This window comes from Copadichromis virginalis, linkage group LG5 (genome assembly GCF_057382275.1).
Source record: "Copadichromis virginalis isolate Kocher_CV1m ecotype Utaka linkage group LG5, C_Virginalis_male_GT1.1, whole genome shotgun sequence".
NCBI lineage: Eukaryota > Metazoa > Chordata > Actinopteri > Cichliformes > Cichlidae > Copadichromis > Copadichromis virginalis.
Genome location: NC_140622.1, coordinates 20,512,097 through 20,532,026, shown reverse-complemented (window position 1 = coordinate 20,532,026; position 19,930 = coordinate 20,512,097). Strand labels below are relative to the sequence as shown.

Here is a 19,930-nt window from a genome sequence, read left to right as displayed (position 1 = left end):
GATGATGCTCGTCTCCAGATGGGATAATGAGTCTCTAGTGAATACAAAACAGACACAGATTATATCAGATATATTACACAATATCATTATTGTCACTTCAGTTTCTTGTTTCGAACAAAACAAATCCACTGTGATAACAAATTGCAGTTTCACCAAACATCAATGAATATGTTAGCTTAATTTCCAACCTTCTTGCATACAAAAATACATCCGCTGTAATTCCAAAATTCAAAATATCTCCTATCGTGACAGATCTACACATACATGAGTGCACTCTCTTTCTAACAGTTTTCTCCACCGGTCTCTCGCAGCTGATAATAATATTAGAAATCCTATCTGAGAAACTCACAAAGGATCTGAATGCTAGACTATTAAATTACTGTGTGCGGATTTTACAACAGCTTAAAGTGGCCATCGCAGCTTGCCGACGACATCTCAATTTTAGCTGCATGCAGCCAGCTAAGACAGAGGAGAGGAGGTGAAGGTAAAGAGTATTATGCATTCAGCGTCCCCCTGTGGGTCTGTGTGTTCTTCTATTTGGAAAACAGCTGGAAAGAGGTGCAGATCAGGCAGCTGCATGCTGGGATCTTAACCACATATCATGGTCTATTCTGCAAGTCTCAGTTTGACTCTCACTCTAACAGACTGCTTTCAACCTCGACACTGCCTCCGCATTTTAAGAACCTTTTAGAATAATAATTACATCCAGCCTGTTCAAATATGCACTTAAAAATTGCCATCTGAAGGCCAAAATGACCTTTCTGCTAATATGCTGAATTTGTTGCCAGGGGTGACAGGCATTGTGATTGAAGAAACTGCAGCCAGACAGTGGCTAAAGATGCAGACTGTGGGAAGTTTGCAGGAATTTTCTGAATGAGGCAAATAGATGGTCTGGTATCACAGACAGAAGAGGCGAGAACCCTCTCTGCCCTCCTCCCCTTCACTCTGTGGGATACGAGGGAGCATGGCTGAACGGGTCAGACCCCAGAAACGAGGTGGAGACAAGTCCTTCTTGGTGGCTGTGAACTTCCAACCCATGTGGGATCCGCAGGTTCGACACTGAGCAATCGTCCAGGCGTACCTGAAAGCAATTAAAGTGCCACATTTTCACATTTGTGATCAGTAGTGCATACAGTACTGTGTATACTTTTGGCACTTTGCTACAAGCAGAAAGCCTGAAGAACTGTTGCTCAGGACCACTTTAAAAATTACAAGGAGGTCCGGCTCTTTGGAGGCAAGAAAACAATGCAAATAAAAAAATAAAGTGCAACTTAAGACTTATGCACTGTACTCTATTGCCGCATGATTAGATGACTTCCAAGTTCCAAGTTAATGCCAACACAGTCCTCCCTGTGAGTGTGCCATAAGAATAGATTCAACGATGTCTCAGTAAAAAACGCGCCGAATCACATGTACAGTAAAGGTGAAACATACAAATGAAAACTATGTACAGAAAGTCAAATATACCTTGAATTCACATAACTAAGAAGTTCACAGTATTACTCTGTAAGCCCAGAGTCAAAGCAAAAACAAAACAAAAGCAAACCATGTCTCAAGAAACTTCTAGAATAACTCTGTATTATACTGGAGTAGCCCATTTTATCATGTGGCAGAAAAAACATAAGTAGTGGTTTGCAACTACAGAAACTGTTGATTTTGCTCATCTGTGTATCAATATTCAGAGCATGCACAGCTGCTGGAGTTGTTTATGTGTACATCTCTCAGATGAGTCGGAATGAGGTCAGATCACGTTTGCACTGAAAAGTAAAATTGATCTAGAAGTCATTTGTGTCCAAACTCATTCCTCTTAAGAGTGTGACTGTTTTTGTCTGCGACAGAACCAAATCACAAGTCCCACTCTGGAGTCTGATTTGCCTGGTCGAATCTAAACCTCAACTTCTAAAACTCTGAAACAGATTCTTACAGGTCTGTTTAATTCTGTTATCATTCACCAAATCTCTCACAGTGTAGTTCAGCGATACAACCTTAAAAATATCTTAAAATTTTAAAAGAAAAACTGACATTACTGTCAGCATAAAGTGCTTTGCACAGGTATCATGTTGCAGGAATTTAAATTGGGTTATTTAATTACTAAATGAGCCCAGTGACAGCCTGATGGCCTGTCCAGGGATTACCCTCACTTTTGCCCTATGGCAGGTAGGACAGACTAACACCCTGTGACCCTGAATGGGAAAAGCAGGAGAAGAAGGATGAGCGGATTATTAGTGTAAGTAATTTGGAGGCTTCACTGACTGCAGAATCCAAGATTGCACAACCTGAACATGCATAAAGAGATGCACCATTGATAACCAAGTTGACACAAAGTACAGTACAAAGCATTTTAATTTCAGGCACTGAGCAGTGTCACAGCAACTTGCAGCTACACCAGATGCCATTAAATTCTAAGCCCTGGGCTGTGAGGTATCAAGAGATGTGTCTCTTACTTAAAACATCCATTTATGGAAAGCACACTCATGCTGTATGCTAAAAATATTTACCCTGGAAACCAGCTGTGCAGCGTAGATGGCCTTCCAACCAGGTTAAGGTTGTTGGCTTTGTAGACAGTCAGCGTTTCGTGGACGTAACCGTGAGGGTTGACGTACGCAGCCATGGGGCCGTACAAGGACAGGCTGCAGAGAGAGGCAGAGAGAGAGAGAGAGGCAGGTGGAAAATGTGTGAATTCAGTAAACTGTTGAGCCAAAACAAAACATCATGAAAGTGAGACACTGAAAATGAAAAGGGGAAACGGGCTTTAAGAGGTCTAAAATTGAAAATGCTAAAAAGTTCAGCTGTGCTCATCATTTTTATATTAACAATGAAGACAAATTTTCTGTCTTCATCGTTTCCTTCTTAGAGCATTTTAACTCTTTTGGGTAATGTTTTCAGTGGAGCTTCTTAAGAACTTTGAATCTCATCTGTGCTATTTTCAGCTAAGCTAAAAATGCAACATAAAACTGCAGGCGTACGCATGACTCACACAATTTTAAAAACTGAATGCTTGACCACTAGATGGAAGGACTTTGGCTCTGATATACCGTGAAGGCGTTTTACTGGCATGGTTGGTATCCACTTCCTGCCTTAGTGGGAGAAATCACCTCTCTCCTGTTGGTCATGATCTCTTTCAGAGTGACAGAAGAATATGAAAATAACATGAATCTTATGCTAAGACCTTAGCACCACCAGATAACAACCCATTTGGTCTGATTACACAGTGGCATCATTAAAACAGGGAGAGAAAAAAAATGAGGAAATGTCTTTTAGAGGAGTGGTGTTCATCTCCAGGACCAGTGAAGCTGTTATGTTAGGCTGAGGTTAAGGCTTCTTATGATGGGGGTTTTTTTTGCCTTTATTTGTCATCTACCTTTAGCTGGAGGAGAACATTTGCTCCTTTTCATGGAGCTAAGAGTGAAATTTGGAAACTCAAAAGGACTGCGCAAAAGTTTCAACTCATCCCTGGAGAAAAATGGGAAGAAAGTGCAGTGATTTATTAAAACATGTGCAATGATACAATGAAATACAGTATCTAAGGTAAAATAAGAGTTTGTAAAATGAGCTTGAAAGTCAATATTTACTATGATCACCTTTATACTTCAACACAGCCTGAACTTACTTATGAAAGCTTTCTTCTAATTTATTTAAGGAGTCTTCAGGAATAGTTCTCCAGGCTTCTTGAAGGACATTCAAAGAGCTTCTTTGACTGTCTTTTGTTTGTGCTGTCAAGATTACCCCACACTGTTTCAATAACCTGGAGAGGCTAAGCCAAGGCTGATATCGTTCCATTGTGCATTTTTCAAATTTGGATTCGTCTTTCAGACTTTCCGATATTGTTCATCTGCTGATGTTACTTCAGCCTGTCATTTCTTCTTTTGTCCTGTCCAGTTTTCCTACATTTCTTTAAGGACAGACCATAGACAATGGCAGGTTTTCCTAATATCTCTTTGCGAATCACCTTGTTGGTGCAAAAAAATACTATTTTATGCTGTAAACTGTATTATCTGTGGCATTTATTATAGAGTCAACAAAAACAAATGTGATTAAATTATGTGTTTTGTAGTAGGCTGACAGTAACAAAGTACCTAAAGACGCCATTTAAAATTGGTTGTTTGTATTACGTCTAGACACAATACTGGTTCATCACTTGAGCTAGGTGTCTTTTTTATGCTTGAATGATCCATAGGTCAGTGTTACGTGGCTTAATAAATAAAAACATTCCTCTCAAAATGGTCAGTTACAAGGTTTACACTGAAACGGAGTGAAAATGTCGAACGGAAAACTTCCAAAGACCTTCAGAAAAGCCTGAAGAACTATTGCTTAAAACAACTTGAAAAGGTTACAAGAAAGTCTGGCTGCTTGGAAGCAAAATATAAAGAAATGAAGATGACTCGAGACTTTTGCACAGTACTGTAAGTGGTAAAATTGTAAATTGACTGATTCTTGTATAGCTCTTTTCTACTCTCCTGGAGTACTCAAAGCGCTCTATACAACATGCCACATGCACCCAATCACACCCATTCTCACAAGCACTTTCTCTATACTGAGTGCTTCCTAACTACGGTCACGCACATTCATACTCCGATGGATGCATCGGAGAGCAACTTGGGGTTGCTCTCCGATGCCCAAGGACACTTGACATGCAGACTGGAGTAGCCAGGGATCGAACCACCAACCTTCCGATTAGTAGGTGACCAATTCTACCGCCTGGCTGCTCTACCGCTACAGCCAGGCGGTAGAGCAGCTCCTGTACAGCGCTAAACCCACACCATGAATAAGGTTTGAAGTATCAAAAGCCAAACACAATCAGAAATGACGCATCAAAAGACATTTTGATGTCCCACACACACAAACACACTAAGTATAATCAGCCCCAAAAACTTCATTTTCAGTCAGTCTTTAAAGCGGTAATTTGGTTACATTTAATGTACTTCTGCTCTGGCATTGAAAGAAGATGCATTAGCACCATACAGTATGTAAATTCGTCAGAGGCAGTGCTTCAACTATTAGTCTGCTTGCCTCTCTCACACATAATCACTCACTGACTCAAAATATATGGATGACAAAACAGAGAGTGCACTTTTCTCATAAACCCCTAAGAATGTTCTGGGCAATTTCATGACTGTTCAAGGTTTTTTGTGTCACTGTTGGACAAACAGATTAACCATTACACAGCAAACCGTCAGAAAATGACATTATATAACAGTGTGCATATAAGAGAGTGCACTTAGACTGTGTGAGTGAGGAGGTGTAGAGAAGCACCACTTACTTTCCTGATGTAATCCCAGAGTTTACGTAACTCTCAGACAGACAAATTGGTCTTAACTTTGACGTGCTAATAATTTCAGTGATTACAATGAAGAAAAAAAAAAACAAGAAGAACTTGGATAATAAGACCTAATAAAACTGTCATAAACCTCCACCCCCAATTATGCCAGCTGCTCCGGAAACAACTCAAAAAACTATAAAAGTCTACTACACTCCATTATTGTTAAAAGCAGGAAAAACTGCCGACTTGAACATGGAAATCTGTGAAATCTGTGAAGTTGGTTACATCATCTTTTATTCTATTACTGAATCCAAATTTCCAGTGATGTGAGAAGGATGTTACTAGTGCTGAGACGGAACCACTATGTGCTGATCACTATCAACTACTATTTTAACAAAAATCAAAAACAAGCGCTCACCTGAAGATCTCATTTTTTGTGGTGATTTCCGTGTCCTGGCACTGTTTACAGCACAGCGACGTGCACTGAGGAGGAGGAGAGAAAAGAGGGTTTTAACAATATGTATACATGTCACATATTTTCAAAGCAAAGCGTCCACTGTTGAGGCTCATTGAGGGCGTTATATTAATCATGCCATTCGTCACGCTTCCACAAATGCGACTCAAAACATGGCCCGAGCTCAGGTCACGTCAGTGTCGTTGGTGAGAGGGATTATTATCCTCAATCAGAAAGAAGGGACAACAGATAATGGGCAAACACATTTAACGAGCACTTCACAAATCAAGCTTCAGCTTCTGATTCAACACAAGTGCGACACACTGATCACTGTTTATATAAACATGCCTGGAAAATCATTAACATTAACTTACCATCCTCCTCCTGAATCAGTCATCTGAGCTTGCTAACCAATTAGATGTTTGTTTGTTTTTCTAATTTTACTCCTTATTATTTGGATTTGGCTAACTGACTAGAGCCACACCTTTTTTTCTTTTTTTTTTTAAAAACCATTTTTCATTCACAACATAGAAAACATGTTAGTAAATCAGTCTGTAAATGACTAAGAACTGACGAGAGGAATGTTGTCCTATTCTTCTCCGAGTCATTTGATGTTACGTACTGTATGTTTACACTGAGGAACAATTTGTTGCAGATTGGTGAAGGCCAGCCCATCTTTACTTCTGAGGAACTCTACCTCTCTAAGGTGCTTTTTTAAAAAAATGTTATACCCACTCATGTTACTGGCCTCTTGTCAATTTAATTCATTAGTTGCAAAATGATTTCTTTTTAGTACCTTGCTTCCTTTCCCAGACTTTTTTGTTTTCATCCCAGCTTTCAGAGACATGGTGCTGCCATCAAACAGCTTAACATATCCTCTTACCCCAAACGGTCGCAGCAGATGGCCACCCCTCCAGGCCAGCCTAGTTCTGCTGGAGGTTTCTCCGTGTTAAAAGGGAGTTTTTCCTTCCCACTGTGGCCAAAGCGCTTGCTCATAGGGGGTCATATGATTTTGGGGTTTTTCTCTGAATTTATCATTGTAGGGTCTACCTTACAATATAACGCGCCTTGAGGCGACTGTTGTTGTGATTTATATTTAATATTTTTAAGTACCTTGATTGCAATCTTTTTTTTTTTAAATTTGTTATTAGATTAAGACCCTGATATCATAGTGTGAGCCACTACGATATCAGATGTGTTGTCCATTCAGAGAGCCGCCGGTCATGGAAGAAAGGTGAAGAGCATATCAGGATGATTTGTGATGGAAGTAAAAGGAAAGGTGGCAGTGAGATCGGGTGTGTCATATACAGTTAGGTCCATAATTTGTTGTAATTAAGCACCTTTACACCACCACAGTGAGTTTCAAATTAAAGAATCAAGATTGTAGACTTTGAGCTTTAATTCCAGACGCTTCAAGTCCTGCATTAACTGTGTGGGGATTTCAGCCATTTTTATACAGTCTCCCATTTTCAGAGACTCAAAAGCAACTGAAAAAAAAATTACATAATTTGAATAAGGAGCCTAAAGTCTAAAACTCATGAAGAAGACTCTTGATTGGAGAACCTGACAGAACCTGACTTAGTTAGATGATCTTAACTTACATATATTACATATACTTTATTTCTCATTAAATAACGGGGAAAAGGCTTCAACTAGCCTTGTCAGTCAATCGTCCAGTTCATTTTGTACCTCTGAAAATGAGGGACTATGCACATAAATTGCCAAAATTCCTAAACAGGTAATACAAAGCTTTCTGTAAAAAACCTTTGAATGAAAGCTAAAACGCTGCACTTCAATCACTTCAATCTTGAGTATATAAAATCCACTATGTTGGTGTACAGAGGCAAAATGACAAGAAATGTCACAGAAACTTATGGACTCAATTGCAGGTTCGAGATAAAAGGTCAGGAAGCAGAACTGTAGGTAGTTTCTCATGCGAAGGAGATTTACACTGGGAATGAAAATGATGGACAGGATTAGGAATGAGCATATTAGAGGGAAGGCTCAGGGACAAAATGGAGAGGAAGGAGAAATGATGGTTATCTTTAAGAGAAGGTTATTAAAGTTTGAGCTTCTGGGCAAGAGGGGAAAAAAAAGGAGGCACAAGAGGTTTGTGGATGTTGTGAGAGCAGACAGTCAGGTGCTGGACATGTGACAGAGAAAGACAAAAAAGACTGGGAGAGATGAAAATGGATGATCGACAATGTGGAATCCTAATGGGAGTATCTAAGAGAAGAAGGAGTAAACAATGTGTGTTTGATGCTGATGAAAGCCCCGTGAGGGCGTAACCCGTCTCCGTATTAACCAATACGCTACACAATATAGGAGCTTTAATGCAACTCCTCTCCTTCCCTTCTTTGATTTTACTCTCATTAAGCACTCACACATAGCTTTTTGTCATCCTCTTCAGATGAACACAAACAAAGTAGCTATTGCTGTTCTCCACTGAGCATGTGTGGAACATGTCTTCCTATGCTCAAGTATGGCAATGACTGAAGAGGGCCTGAAGAATAGTCTCTGTAAATAGCGGAGCTGACTAAAGGGATTAGAAGAACAGCTACCAGACCAGAGATGATTTCAAATCATCTGGAGTGGGAGTTAAATGTTTTTGCCAAATGTAACAATTATGAAGCAATTTCAGTCGCAGCAAAGTGATGAAACCACTGACCAGCATAAGTGTCCTTACTACAAAGCCATACTGCTAACACGGCTAAAAACAACCTGTGACTGCTTTGGCCCACATGACTGAGTAAAAGCAGATCTACAGTGGCCAGAGTGCTTTGTTTTGAGTTTTTTTCTTTAATTGAAATATGGATAGCTCTCTTGCTGTGTCCAACCTCTCCTTAAAATCAGATCAACCCCTTCAAGGTGACAAACAGCTGATGTTCACTGCATGCTAAATACCGGTCCATTAACCTTAAATGCTGCAATGGCTGCTTTTGACTCTGAAAACTGAAATATTGCAGCACTAACACATCTGTCAGCCCCCGTCAGACATGGTTAAATATAACAAGACACACCAGAGGGACACTGTGTGCTCAGTAAAGCACAAGTAGGAATCTTATCACTGCATAAGACAAATTATGTCTGAGGTTTGGGGCAGGTCAGCGAGGCTGTTGGTGACTTTTACTTACCCGATCCATAATGTCTAGCTCACAGCGAAGTCTCTGGATGGCGCTGCCAATCTTTAATAGCTGGAGCCGCAGAGCATCATCTATGGGCAGACAGGCTGCTACTCTGTAGGAGAAATCTGACAGAGCGTAGACAGAAGGACAAGAGAGCGATGAAATAAAGAGGACAGAAAGTACAACGAACACAAACAAATTGCGAGTGTGCATGTTTACATACAGATGAGGACAGAATTATTAGCCCCCCTAAAAAAGTAGTTCCCAATAGGGATTGCGTACCATATTTTACTTTGCACACAGAAACAAAACAATTTCACAAGAAACAGAAACAATCAGGTGAAAATTATTAACCCCCCTGATGCTAATAATCTATTGCGTATCCTTTTTTCTGGGTAACACCTTGCAGATATTTGTTGTGGTTTTCACACACGTCTTCTGAGCAATCCCAGCCCATTCTTCTTTGGTCAATCTCCACCACCCCCTCCTCCTTCTGGTCTTCGGTACACACCATAAATTTTCATTCGGATTCAAGCCAGGGCTTTGTGCAGACTAGCCAGTAATGTTCACTTTGGTCTTCTGATAGCAATTCTTCACCAGGAGCCATGTATGTTTTGAGTCACTGTGCTGGAAGACAAAGCAATGACCCAGAACCAGTTATGCTGCTGACTGCTTTCTTTTAAAATCTCCATGTCTTTCTTCTTTATTCCTTCCACCTTGATGAGATTCCTAGTTCCAGATGCACCGAAGAATCCCTACATGATACTCCGACCACCATGTTTCATTGTGGTGCTCTCTGGGCTGTCCACCGCTCTTCTTCCTCCAGATATAAGCAACGTTTCTGTGGCCAAATAGTTCTGCGTAATCTTTTTCCAGGTTGTCTTTAGCATATTTCAGTCTGGTTTAAAAGTGTCTTTTTCTACAGAAGTGGAGTTTTTCCCCTTCAGCAACCTTGCAGTCCATTCCTGTGCGGCGTTCCAGTGAGTGTCCTTTGATCCTACAATTTCTGACTTTGCTAAATCATTTACTAGTGTCTCTGCATTTTGTTCTGGGGTCTTTAAACACATCTCTCACTAGTTTTCATTCCAGAGCCTTTGGAAGCCTTTTTGGCTTCCTGCCTCTGCCAGGCTTGCTCTGTATTAATAGCTCTCTTTGAATTTATTATTGATACGTCTCACTCCAGTTCGTGACTCTCAGAAAACCTTGTATATCCATCTCCTGCCTTGTGACCATCAACAATTCCTTTTCTTAAATCTAAACTTATTTTATTTTATTTTTGGAACAACACTTTCTCAAGTGACATTCTGCAAAAAAACTAGTGTGTTTAGAAAAGCTATGTAGAAATTCCCCTTGACTTCATCACTTTAATAATAGGGGAGGTAATAATTTTGTCTGCATCTGTACCTGTACCTTCTGGAATAAAATCAACATAGTCTGACCTACTGCATTCGCCGGGAGGGAATCATCCTTCAGATTCTCATCCCATTCATGAAGCTGTTTCTTCACCCTGTTCATGAGCGACTCCTGTGAGGTGAACCACCAAAAGCCGAGAAATCTTGGTTTATATTCATTTGTGTGTCATGTTTATATATAGAGGAGGAAGTGCCGCGGGCTGCAGTACTTACTGAATCATAGAGTGCGTAGACCCAGGGTGGCCATGGCGTCAGACTGGCACAGTGAAACTTTCTCTGTGGTCAATAACACATGTATCACTTAAATCAAATCTAATCTGATGATTATGGAAGCAACACAAGATCCGTCCCTTTGTCATATAGATAAGTAAAAGTAGCATGTTCCAGGTCACGGTTTTGCACATGGGCTACTTTCACATCCAGTGTTAATGTCACCTGCACAGATACCTTAACATGTCATCTACTTATTCTCCTTTAACAGTAGACATTAACATTTTCTCCTACTAAAACAATCTAACACCTGCCAACACATCTGCACTAAGTCACTTTCTCTACTGTTTTTAACTGTATTGATTTATTTCACATCTTTACATTATGAAACACATCAGCTGCAACAACTAGTCAATTCATGTGAGTGAACTGGATTAAAATGAACTATGTACTAACTAAACACACCATAGGTTATATGTACAGGTTGTATTTGGAAATGTCAAACAATAAAGATTAGCATGCCCAACTCCAAACATGCTGAACCATAAAAATATCAAGCTAATTCAGCACTCAGTTAAATGTAGGCAGTATTTAATATTACAAGACAGAAAAAAGCCGCTTATCTTTTTTTTTTTTACCACTTACAGTTTATGGAGGTAAAAATCCCAGAATTTTTGGACAATGACACATTTTTTGCAATTTTGCCTCAGTACTTCATCACAACAGATCTGAATCAGACAATCAAAATGCGTTTGAATTGGCAGGATTTCAGCTTTAATTCAAGTAGTTTTACTAACTGCATTAACAGTTTAGGAGTTAGAGACGTTTTTATCTTGGGTTTTTTTTAAATTGTTTTTAATAACAATTTTCAGGGGCTCAGAGGTAATTGGACAATTGAATGTTAATCAGTATAATGGGCAGATAAGGTCTCTTCCCTCGTTGGCGAGATGTTGTTGGAAGTGAGGGAGGCCATCATTAGACTGAAAAAAGTAAATAAACCTACGAGGGACAGCACAAACTTTAGGTCCAAATCAACAATCAAAGGCCTGAAAGACCACAGATGACCCCTACCAAATGATCATAACCAAATTAATTTAATAGCAACATCTGACCAAGTCAAGAACACTCAGTGAGATACAGTTGCATCATTGTCAAAGTCTACAATTAAGAGATGACTTCATGATTGGGAAAGGAGGATTTACAAGAAGGTGCAAACTACTGGTTACACTAAAGAACAAAAACACTGATAATCGCCAATGGTATGACTCACCCTAGTAGCAGAGACACCTGTGGGATCAATTTCAAAACCCTACATGAACTTCTTCTTGTGTTACTGCGTTTAAAAGATTTTCAGAAAACTTGACCTTGGGCTCAAACTCAAGGTCGTTGAGATTTTTATTAGCTGCACCCACTGTATTAAATTCAAACATTGCCTCATTCTCGAGTTATCACATTCACAAACTCACAATCATCCCGCTAACTGTGATGACGACAATACCCCTTCAGCCATAAGAGGACAGATTAGACTTTCCCAGAAAACATCTAAAGAAAACATCTAAAAGAGCCCGCGTCAGTCTAAAATAAGTTCTTTGGACAGATGAACCCAAGAAGAACTTGTACGAGCTAGGAAGAGAAAAGTATGGAGAAGGAAAAAAAACAGCCCTTGAGCCAAATCAAAATACATCTGTGAAACATAGTGCAGGAAGTGTCATGATACAGGCATGTATCGTTTGCCAGTGGAACTGGACCACTAGTGTTTATTGACGATGTGACTGCTGATAGAAGCAGGAGGATGAATGACTGATAAAAGTGTACAGGGCTATGTCTGCTCAGATTCAACCAAATCCTGCACTTCACACTGCAAATGGACTATGACCCAAAGCATACTGCAAAAGCAAGCTGAGATTTTCTCAAGGCAAAATATTTTAGATATTCTTCGGTGGCCAAGTTAGTCACCTGATCTCAACCCAACAGAGCATGCTTTTCAGTTATCAAAGACAAAACTAAAGGCAGAGAGAGCCAAGGTCTAGCAGAGGATCTCAGGGGAGGAAACAGCTTTTGATTATGTCCACAGACTTTCATCAAGTATTAAAGACATTCCATGTAATTAACATTATGTTAGTTTGTCCAATTACTTTTAGGTAGTTAATGCAACATTTTAGGAAAAATTGTGATTTGATTTAAAATCTACTGTGGTGGTGTAGAGAGGCATAATCTTTTTTTATGTCACTGTCCAAAAACCTTTGGATCTAACAGTATAGGGTTAGGGTGGGATTCAGTGAAAAGGATTCAGGTGAAAATGCTCATTTTGCTCATGATTCAAATGGAAACTTCACCACATATTTCTAGTAATTCTTTGAATGTATTTCAGGTCTTCACTTTCACACAAAACTAGACTTTGATTATTTAGTTGGTCCGCGCAGGACCTGACAGCTCGAGGGTCGTCAGGTCCTGCGCGGACCAACTGTGTGGGGTGATGGAGCACCTCTTCAACCTGAGCCTGAGGTTGGGAAGAGTCCCACAGCTCTGGAAAACCTCCTGTGTTGTACCAGTGCCAAAGACTTCACGCCCCAAGGACCTCAACAGCTACAGGCCGGTGGCTCTGACATCCCACCTGATGAAGACCCTGGAGCGGTTGGTCCTGGCTCAGCTTCGGCGCCTAATAAGCTCATCACTGGACCCACTTCAGTTTGCCTACCAGCCTGGCATTGGAGCGGATGATGCCGTCATTCACCTCCTACATCGTTCCCTCGCTCACCTGGAGACCGCTGGAAGCACTGTGAGAATCATGTTCTTTGATTTCTCCAGTGCCTTCAACACCATTCTTCCCTCCGTTCTAAAGGACAAGCTGGTGAACTCTGGAGTGGACCATCACCTCACTACCTGGATCCTGGACTACCTCACCGACCGACCACAGTATGTGAGGACTCAGGGCTGTGTGTCGGACAGGGTCGTCTGCAGTACGGGGGCCCCACAGGGAACGGTTCTGGCTCCGTTCCTCTTCACCATCTACACTGCAGACTTCTCCCACAATTCCACCCAGTGCTTCCTGCAGAAGTTCTCTGATGACTCTGCAATAGTGGCAAAATAGTGGACAGCTACAGGTACCTTGGTGTTCATCTGAACAATAGACTGGACTGGACTCATAACTCAGACGCCCTCTACAGGAAAGGGCAGAGCAGGCTGTACCTGCTGCGGAGACTCAGGTCGTTTGGAGTGGAGGGCCCACTCCTGAAGAAATTCTATGACTCTGTTGTGGCTTCTGCTATCTTTTATGGTGTGGTCTGCTGGGGCGGCAGCATCTCTGCTGGGGACAGGAAGAGACTGAACAGGGTGATCCGAAGGGCCAGCTCTGTTCTAGGATGCCCTCTGGACCCAGTGGAGGTGGTGAGTGACAGGAGAACGGCGGCTAAGCTGTCATCCCTGATGGACAACATCTCCCACCCCATGCAGCAGACTGTGACAGCACTGAGCAGCTCCTTCAGTGGGAGACTGCGGCACCCACGGTGTGGGACGGAGAGTTTTCGCAGGTCTTTCCTCCCCACTGCTGTCAGACTCCATAATAAAGACTTTAACTGATCAAGCACACACATCCATACATGTGCAATAATACTAAGTGCAATAATCTTTTCTGGCATCGTTGTATTTTTACTCAGTTGTATATAGTATTTGTATTTGTATTCTATTTTTATCTTATTGTATATTTATTTTATTTTATTCTACTGTATATAGTATTTTATTTTATTCTATTCTGTACAGTTGTGTACTGTATTTATTCTTATTGTATTCTAATTTTTGCCTCATAACTTTTGCACTGTTCACTTCCTGCTGTGACAAAACAAATTTCCCACGTGTGGGACTAATAAAGGTTATCTTATCTTATCTTATCTTCAACAGGCACCGACTGATCTGATGTTTTACTGAACAGTTTCTCAAAGTGGAAAAATACATTTTGCATCTTAGATGAGGAAATTCATCTTAACTTTCTTGTCACTGTCATCTGATTCAAACATCTCCAAAAGTAGAAACTGTTACTTTTAGAAAGCGCACACAGATTTCACGTTTGTGCATGATTCTCTGTACCTGTTTGTAGTTATTCCACCAGCACTGAGCCTGTTTGCAGCTCTGACTTGGAGGTTTGGAAGAAGGGTGCATGTGGAGCCTGGACAGAGGCGTTAGCTGCACAGCGGAGAGGGGGTCTGGAAGGATTCGTTCTGGAAGGATCTGCACTTTAGCCTGTTTGATCCTGAGAAGAGGAACAAAAGCAGACAATAACAAAGACCCGTGACACAAAAGAAGGGAAATGTGAATGATGACAGCAGAATATGAGTGAAACTGAGCAGGCGAATAGTAGATTAAACAAATGGTGCACTGGCCAAACGCTACATTACAGGATGTTTGGATCATTGAGGTGATCACAAAAAGGTGCCATCTGGGTTTTTTCCTCACTCGACAATAAGAAATATTTTGCCAGTGCCCGACACAGATTATTCTCAGTGAACTTCGTGCAGAGAAATACAAAGCAAAGCCAGACCACAGAGAAACAAGAAACGCTGCCTCACAGCTGTAGGGCTAAATCCATGTCTGTCCAGACTTGACCTTTTAATCTGATCTAAAATATAATTACTAAGCCATTTCATCTTAGAAACATTACAGGGAGGATGTTTACTGAAATAGAAAGAATAGACAGAAAAAGTACAAAGTATATTTTAATTTTAAACAAGAGAAAGAGCAGACTGCATGTAATTGAGTGATTGATTAAATGCTGTATTTTCCAAGAGTCACAACAGAAGGTCAACACAATCATGGCAACCACTGTATGTGTATTATATAACCTCAATTAGAGAAAAGGAAAATGCCTTAATAAAGCCTCATTTTTATGGACAGTATGTGCCGATGATTTCCAGGGAGGATGTGGGTTAATATGATCTATTACATGACTTCAATAGATACATCTTTATCAATGCTTCCTTTTCAGTCCAAAAAGACAATATGCTTTGCATTTACGCAGCTGCACTGAACTCTGGAATAAGTCAGAAACGTAAATCTGTTGTTGCAACAGCCCTCTTCACAAATTTCAACATGTGAGGATGATTCTAGAGGCGGTGAAAAAAAATATTGCAAAAGCATAGTATTGTGATTTTGTGTGGTGATATTGTATGGATCTGGAGACACTAAATATTGATATTTTATTAAATACAATTAAAATACTCTGGGAGTACTATGCACGAGAGGGCATCTCATGCATCATCATCCTGTGATAATGTTAGCCAAGTAAACTTACATTATATAAGATAAGAGATAAGATAAGATAGAACTTTATTAATCCCTCGGGTGGGTTCCTCTGGGAAATTCGACTTCCAAAAAAAAAGCACAGCAACGACCGAAGTTACAGTTACAGAATTGTTTTATATATATATATATATATATATATATATATATATATAATCTCAACCGAAAAACCATCCAACACTGGACACGCTTAGCTTGACAAAGCTACTTCCAAATTAAAAGCAAGCTAATGACTCAGTGACGCAAGTAAAAATAGGACTTATGGTGGCGAGATGGTTGCCCAGAACTTGAGTGTTGCACAGTCATGACCACTTGTGCAGTCATAAGGCAAATGCACAGATCACCCAATAGGAGACAACCTTTCTGCAAACAGTCACATTCTGATTTGAACTGACTGCAGTCACTCACAGAGAGATTGTTAAAGGTTTGCACAGACATGCTGTCTAATTTATAAATGCAGACAGTTTGCCATCAGTCTGAATGAGTCTTTGTCAATGAGCACAACTCGAGGGGACTCGACACAACTGGCTGTCAGCTGGTTGTATTCTGGTTTTGTTCCAATGGAAGAGGAAGACTGCTGAGCATAAATGTAATAGATAGATGTGAATTTCAGTTTATGTAGACAGCAACAGATATGCAAATTTCAATGATTTACCATTGAATTATTAGAAACAGACTGCGTGTACTTGCCAACTTGCCCCATTCAAAGGTAGACTGATTACAGACTTTTAGTGATAAGTGTTGTTATGTTTGACAATCTCATTTTGCAGCAAAAAGAAAAAAAAGAACTAAAATGACATAACATTATCTTACTGGATAAAAGGGATACTTTGCAGTTGATGATAAATTGCAATATACAGTATGTTATTAAAATACACAACATTTTGCAGAATGTTCAAAATCATAATAATCTCATATTGTGTAGTCTGTTTACCACCTCTTGGTAATATAGATAGGTATAGAGCTGACATCACCTCTACACATCCACATGCACATCCGCGCGATGCTGAATTGCTGTAATCTCTGGTTTCCACAAGCAAATGTTTTAAGAAACTACATTTCTTTTAAGTACATCTATTAGAGACAGCCTCCATGCTACTTGTTTTGAAGCAGTTTGTGACGCAATAAAAAACCTGTGTTTCTAGTTGATTTTATCAAGTGTTAGATTGCCCCCTAGTGGTCAAATACTGTGTGACTGTTGACGGTGTGTCTCTGTGCCATTATTGACATAGTTTTCCTTCTCATCTAAATGTGTTTCTGACTAGTTGTCCGGCTGAAAACCTGCAGGTATGCAACTCCTGTAGAAAACAGCTGTCTCACTAAATGCAAGAAACAAAGTTTCCTTTTTTTACTGCAGAAACTCTGAATTAAACAAGAAAAATGTTTTGCACCCATTTTCTGTTCCACAGCTGGCTGCATTTTTTTCCTTTGCATATATTTGATTTCATTTGGCATTTTTTAAGGGTTATGTGTGGCTTTGTTGATTTGTCGCACATCTTTGAACCAGGGATTGGCAGTAAGAATTCAGCCCCCACCTTTGGTTTAATACTTTATGAGGGAACTTCAACTTACCCATCTGCTTGAGTTCTTATCTCGTGGACCTTAAATCGCTGCCTCCCTATAGCCTTCACTTTGACTGTTTCAATGCCGTACTCCTGCTCCTCTCTGTATGCATAGATTTCAGCCGTAGTTCCAAACTCTGCATCCGGCTCACCTGTATCGCTGCAGACACACATCAGATGCAGAAATTGAAATGAAATGCTGAGAATTATCCACCAGTGACCCACAAGAAACAGTTTACATAAAGAAGAGTCATGGAAATTTGCAGCTGTGGTCACAAGGTTACACACACACTCAACGTGGACATGAATGCCATAGTAATTTTGGCTTAAAAAAACAACAACAACAAAACAAACAAACATTAAAACAAGAATTAGAGTACACAAGCCTGAATTTATCTGGGATTTTCTATAACCCATTTTCTATAATCCACAGAGGATCTGCCACTCTTCTTGGCAGAATTGTTAAGAGTGCGTTTCAATTCATTGATTTCCTGGTATGGACCTGGCTTTTAAGTGTTGTTTACAAGTTTTCAATTGATTTGAGGTCTTTAGAAAGACCATTCCAGAAGCTTTTACCTGCTTTAGCCATTCCAAAACAAGTTTTTGTGTGTGTTTGGGATCATTGCCCTGCTGAAAGATGCAATTCTATACACGTTTTAACCATCTAGCTGTGAGTGAGTTAAAGTTGAAGAATTTAGAGGTGGTACACTTTCATTATTTCATGTACTTTGTGCCATGTACCAGAGCCACAGGCAACAAAACAAACCTGGACCACGATGCTATCACCACCATATTTATGCAGCTAGTACTGTGTTACTAGGTTTGCAGCCTCACCTGACGCCAGTGTCAGGTAAATAACATGTGACCACACCCTCATGCAATCACCTGAGGTGCAGGAAAATCTAAACACCTGTGCCACCATAACAAATAAACAAAACATAAACATTCATTTTGGTTTTATAGTGAGGTCCTTGGACTTTCCCATTGTTCTAAGTATTGGTCAATCCTGGGAAAGAGACACTACCAGTTGTAGTCAACCGTGATCAGAAATGAGATATTAATAGACCTAAGACTTGTCAGGTTAAAAGACACTGCATAACCTTCACATATTTGAAGATTTAAGTGAGTGTGTGTAAGCCAGAGTGTATAACTTTAACCCTCCATGGATTAGAGAAAATCCAAAAATAATTTCAAACTTCTGATATATGTTTTACAATCATTCAACCCTGGGGGAAAAAAACAGTTCAAAGACATCATTAAAAGCCCAAAATTGCAGTGACATTCATGCCTATGATGAGTGTGTGCAACCTTCTGACCACAACTGTATTTTCTTCAAATGAAAACAAAAAAATGCTTTCCATTTGTAGGAGTTGTGCATCTTTCCATGATTGCCAGCATACACAGAGATTTTAACAGCATCACACACCTGTGTGCGAGCACAGCAAAAGTGCGGTCTCTCTGGATGACGCTCCTCATCATGCTGACCTCCTGCGGCCTGAAGAGCTGCAGAGGCAGCGTCTGGCCCGGCACCAGCATCACAGCTGTGTGTGGCAGCACGGGAATGGTCTGACAGCTGTCGTCATCGTGGACCGTACGGCCATGAAACTCCTCCATGTCTGAACCCAGGTACTGGCACACAAAAAGGGGGTTAGATTAACACAGCAGCTGCAGAGAAACTAAAACTCTGAGAAGGATCACATGCATGAAAGCAAATCATGTAAAAAAAAAGATGTTAGAATAAGAGGGATTGTGATGCATGACTCACTGAATGTGATGTGGGAAGACTAGGGTCAAAGGTGATGATGTTGGGCTTTTCTGCCTCCTCACTGTCTCGATCTTCGGTCTCCATGTCATCCTCCTCTTCCTCCTCCTCATTGTCTGTCACAGCGCACAAGTGTACACAGAGAGGCTAAGTTAGGTAGCTCGTTGACAAGCCTTAGACGTAAAAGCTTCACCTTAATAAATCGCACTGATGGCATAATTGAAAAGAAAGCGAAAGCAGAGGGTTGAGACAGTGAGAGTGATCACTAACAGTGGCCTGCTGTGGAGGTGTGTTAGCTAGCATTTAGCAGGAGGAAGAGAAACGCACTGTCCCGGTGAAAACACCGAGCAGGCTTTCGGTCAGCTTAACGGGTACCTGGTAAGAGCTGTAACTGGTTCCCCATGTTGTCGTTGGCGTTGTCTTCCCCTCCACCCCTCTCGTCAGCCATATCCTTGTGTTTACAATACTAAGTCTTCTTCTACGGCGTATCAATGTGCAGGACCCGGTGGAAATATAGCGCCCCCCGGCGACATCGCTACATAATGTACACTGTTGAAATGCCATTTTACTACGGTGGCCCCGAGGGGCCAAACGAAAGCAGAATAAATGCAGCAAAAGCATAAAAAAACACGTCGGGGGAAAAAATAGAGAAAAAAGGAAACAAATTAAAAAAGAAATTAGAAATAATAAATAAATACAATTTTTTAAAAATGGCTCAAATGCGAAAGCCAAAAAGTAAAATTTTAAAAGTAATTACTGGGTTTTATCTCACTTATTTGTGCAGCGATACAAATGTTCCAATGACAAAGATCATGAAAAAGTTCAATTTGGCTGCATGTCAGCAAAGTTATCT

General features: G+C 40.4%; 1 protein-coding gene across 1 annotated transcript; it reads right to left on the bottom strand.

The window, feature by feature from the left end:
* Positions 1 to 55: 55 nt before the first annotated feature.
* On the bottom strand, positions 56 to 19,552 carry crbn (cereblon). The gene is made up of 11 exons (XM_085456599.1): positions 19,453 to 19,552; positions 19,081 to 19,193; positions 18,742 to 18,944; positions 17,326 to 17,475; positions 14,545 to 14,707; positions 10,465 to 10,527; positions 10,279 to 10,363; positions 8,849 to 8,964; positions 5,679 to 5,743; positions 2,499 to 2,630; positions 56 to 1,081 (listed from the first exon to the last, which is right to left on the bottom strand). Exons 1-11 carry the CDS (start codon positions 19,523 to 19,525, stop codon positions 898 to 900), a joined length of 1,347 nt encoding a protein of 448 aa, XP_085312725.1. The 5' UTR covers positions 19,526 to 19,552; the 3' UTR covers positions 56 to 897.
* Between the last annotated feature and the right edge of the window lie 378 nt (positions 19,553 to 19,930).

What these genes read in the sequence shown, in the direction of transcription:
- crbn (XM_085456599.1), bottom strand. Translation starts at nt 19,525, where the DNA reads ATGGCTGACGAGAGGGGTGGAGGGGAAGACAACGCCAACGACAACATG. An exon ending in CCTCCCGGCGAATGCAGTAG is followed by an intron (nt 8,965 to 10,278) that starts GTCAGACTATGT and finishes ACGCTCTGTCAG; the next exon opens with ATTTCTCCTACAGAGTAGCA. An exon ending in AGCTAGACATTATGGATCGG is followed by an intron (nt 5,744 to 8,848) that starts GTAAGTAAAAGT and finishes CCTCCTCCTCAG; the next exon opens with TGCACGTCGCTGTGCTGTAA.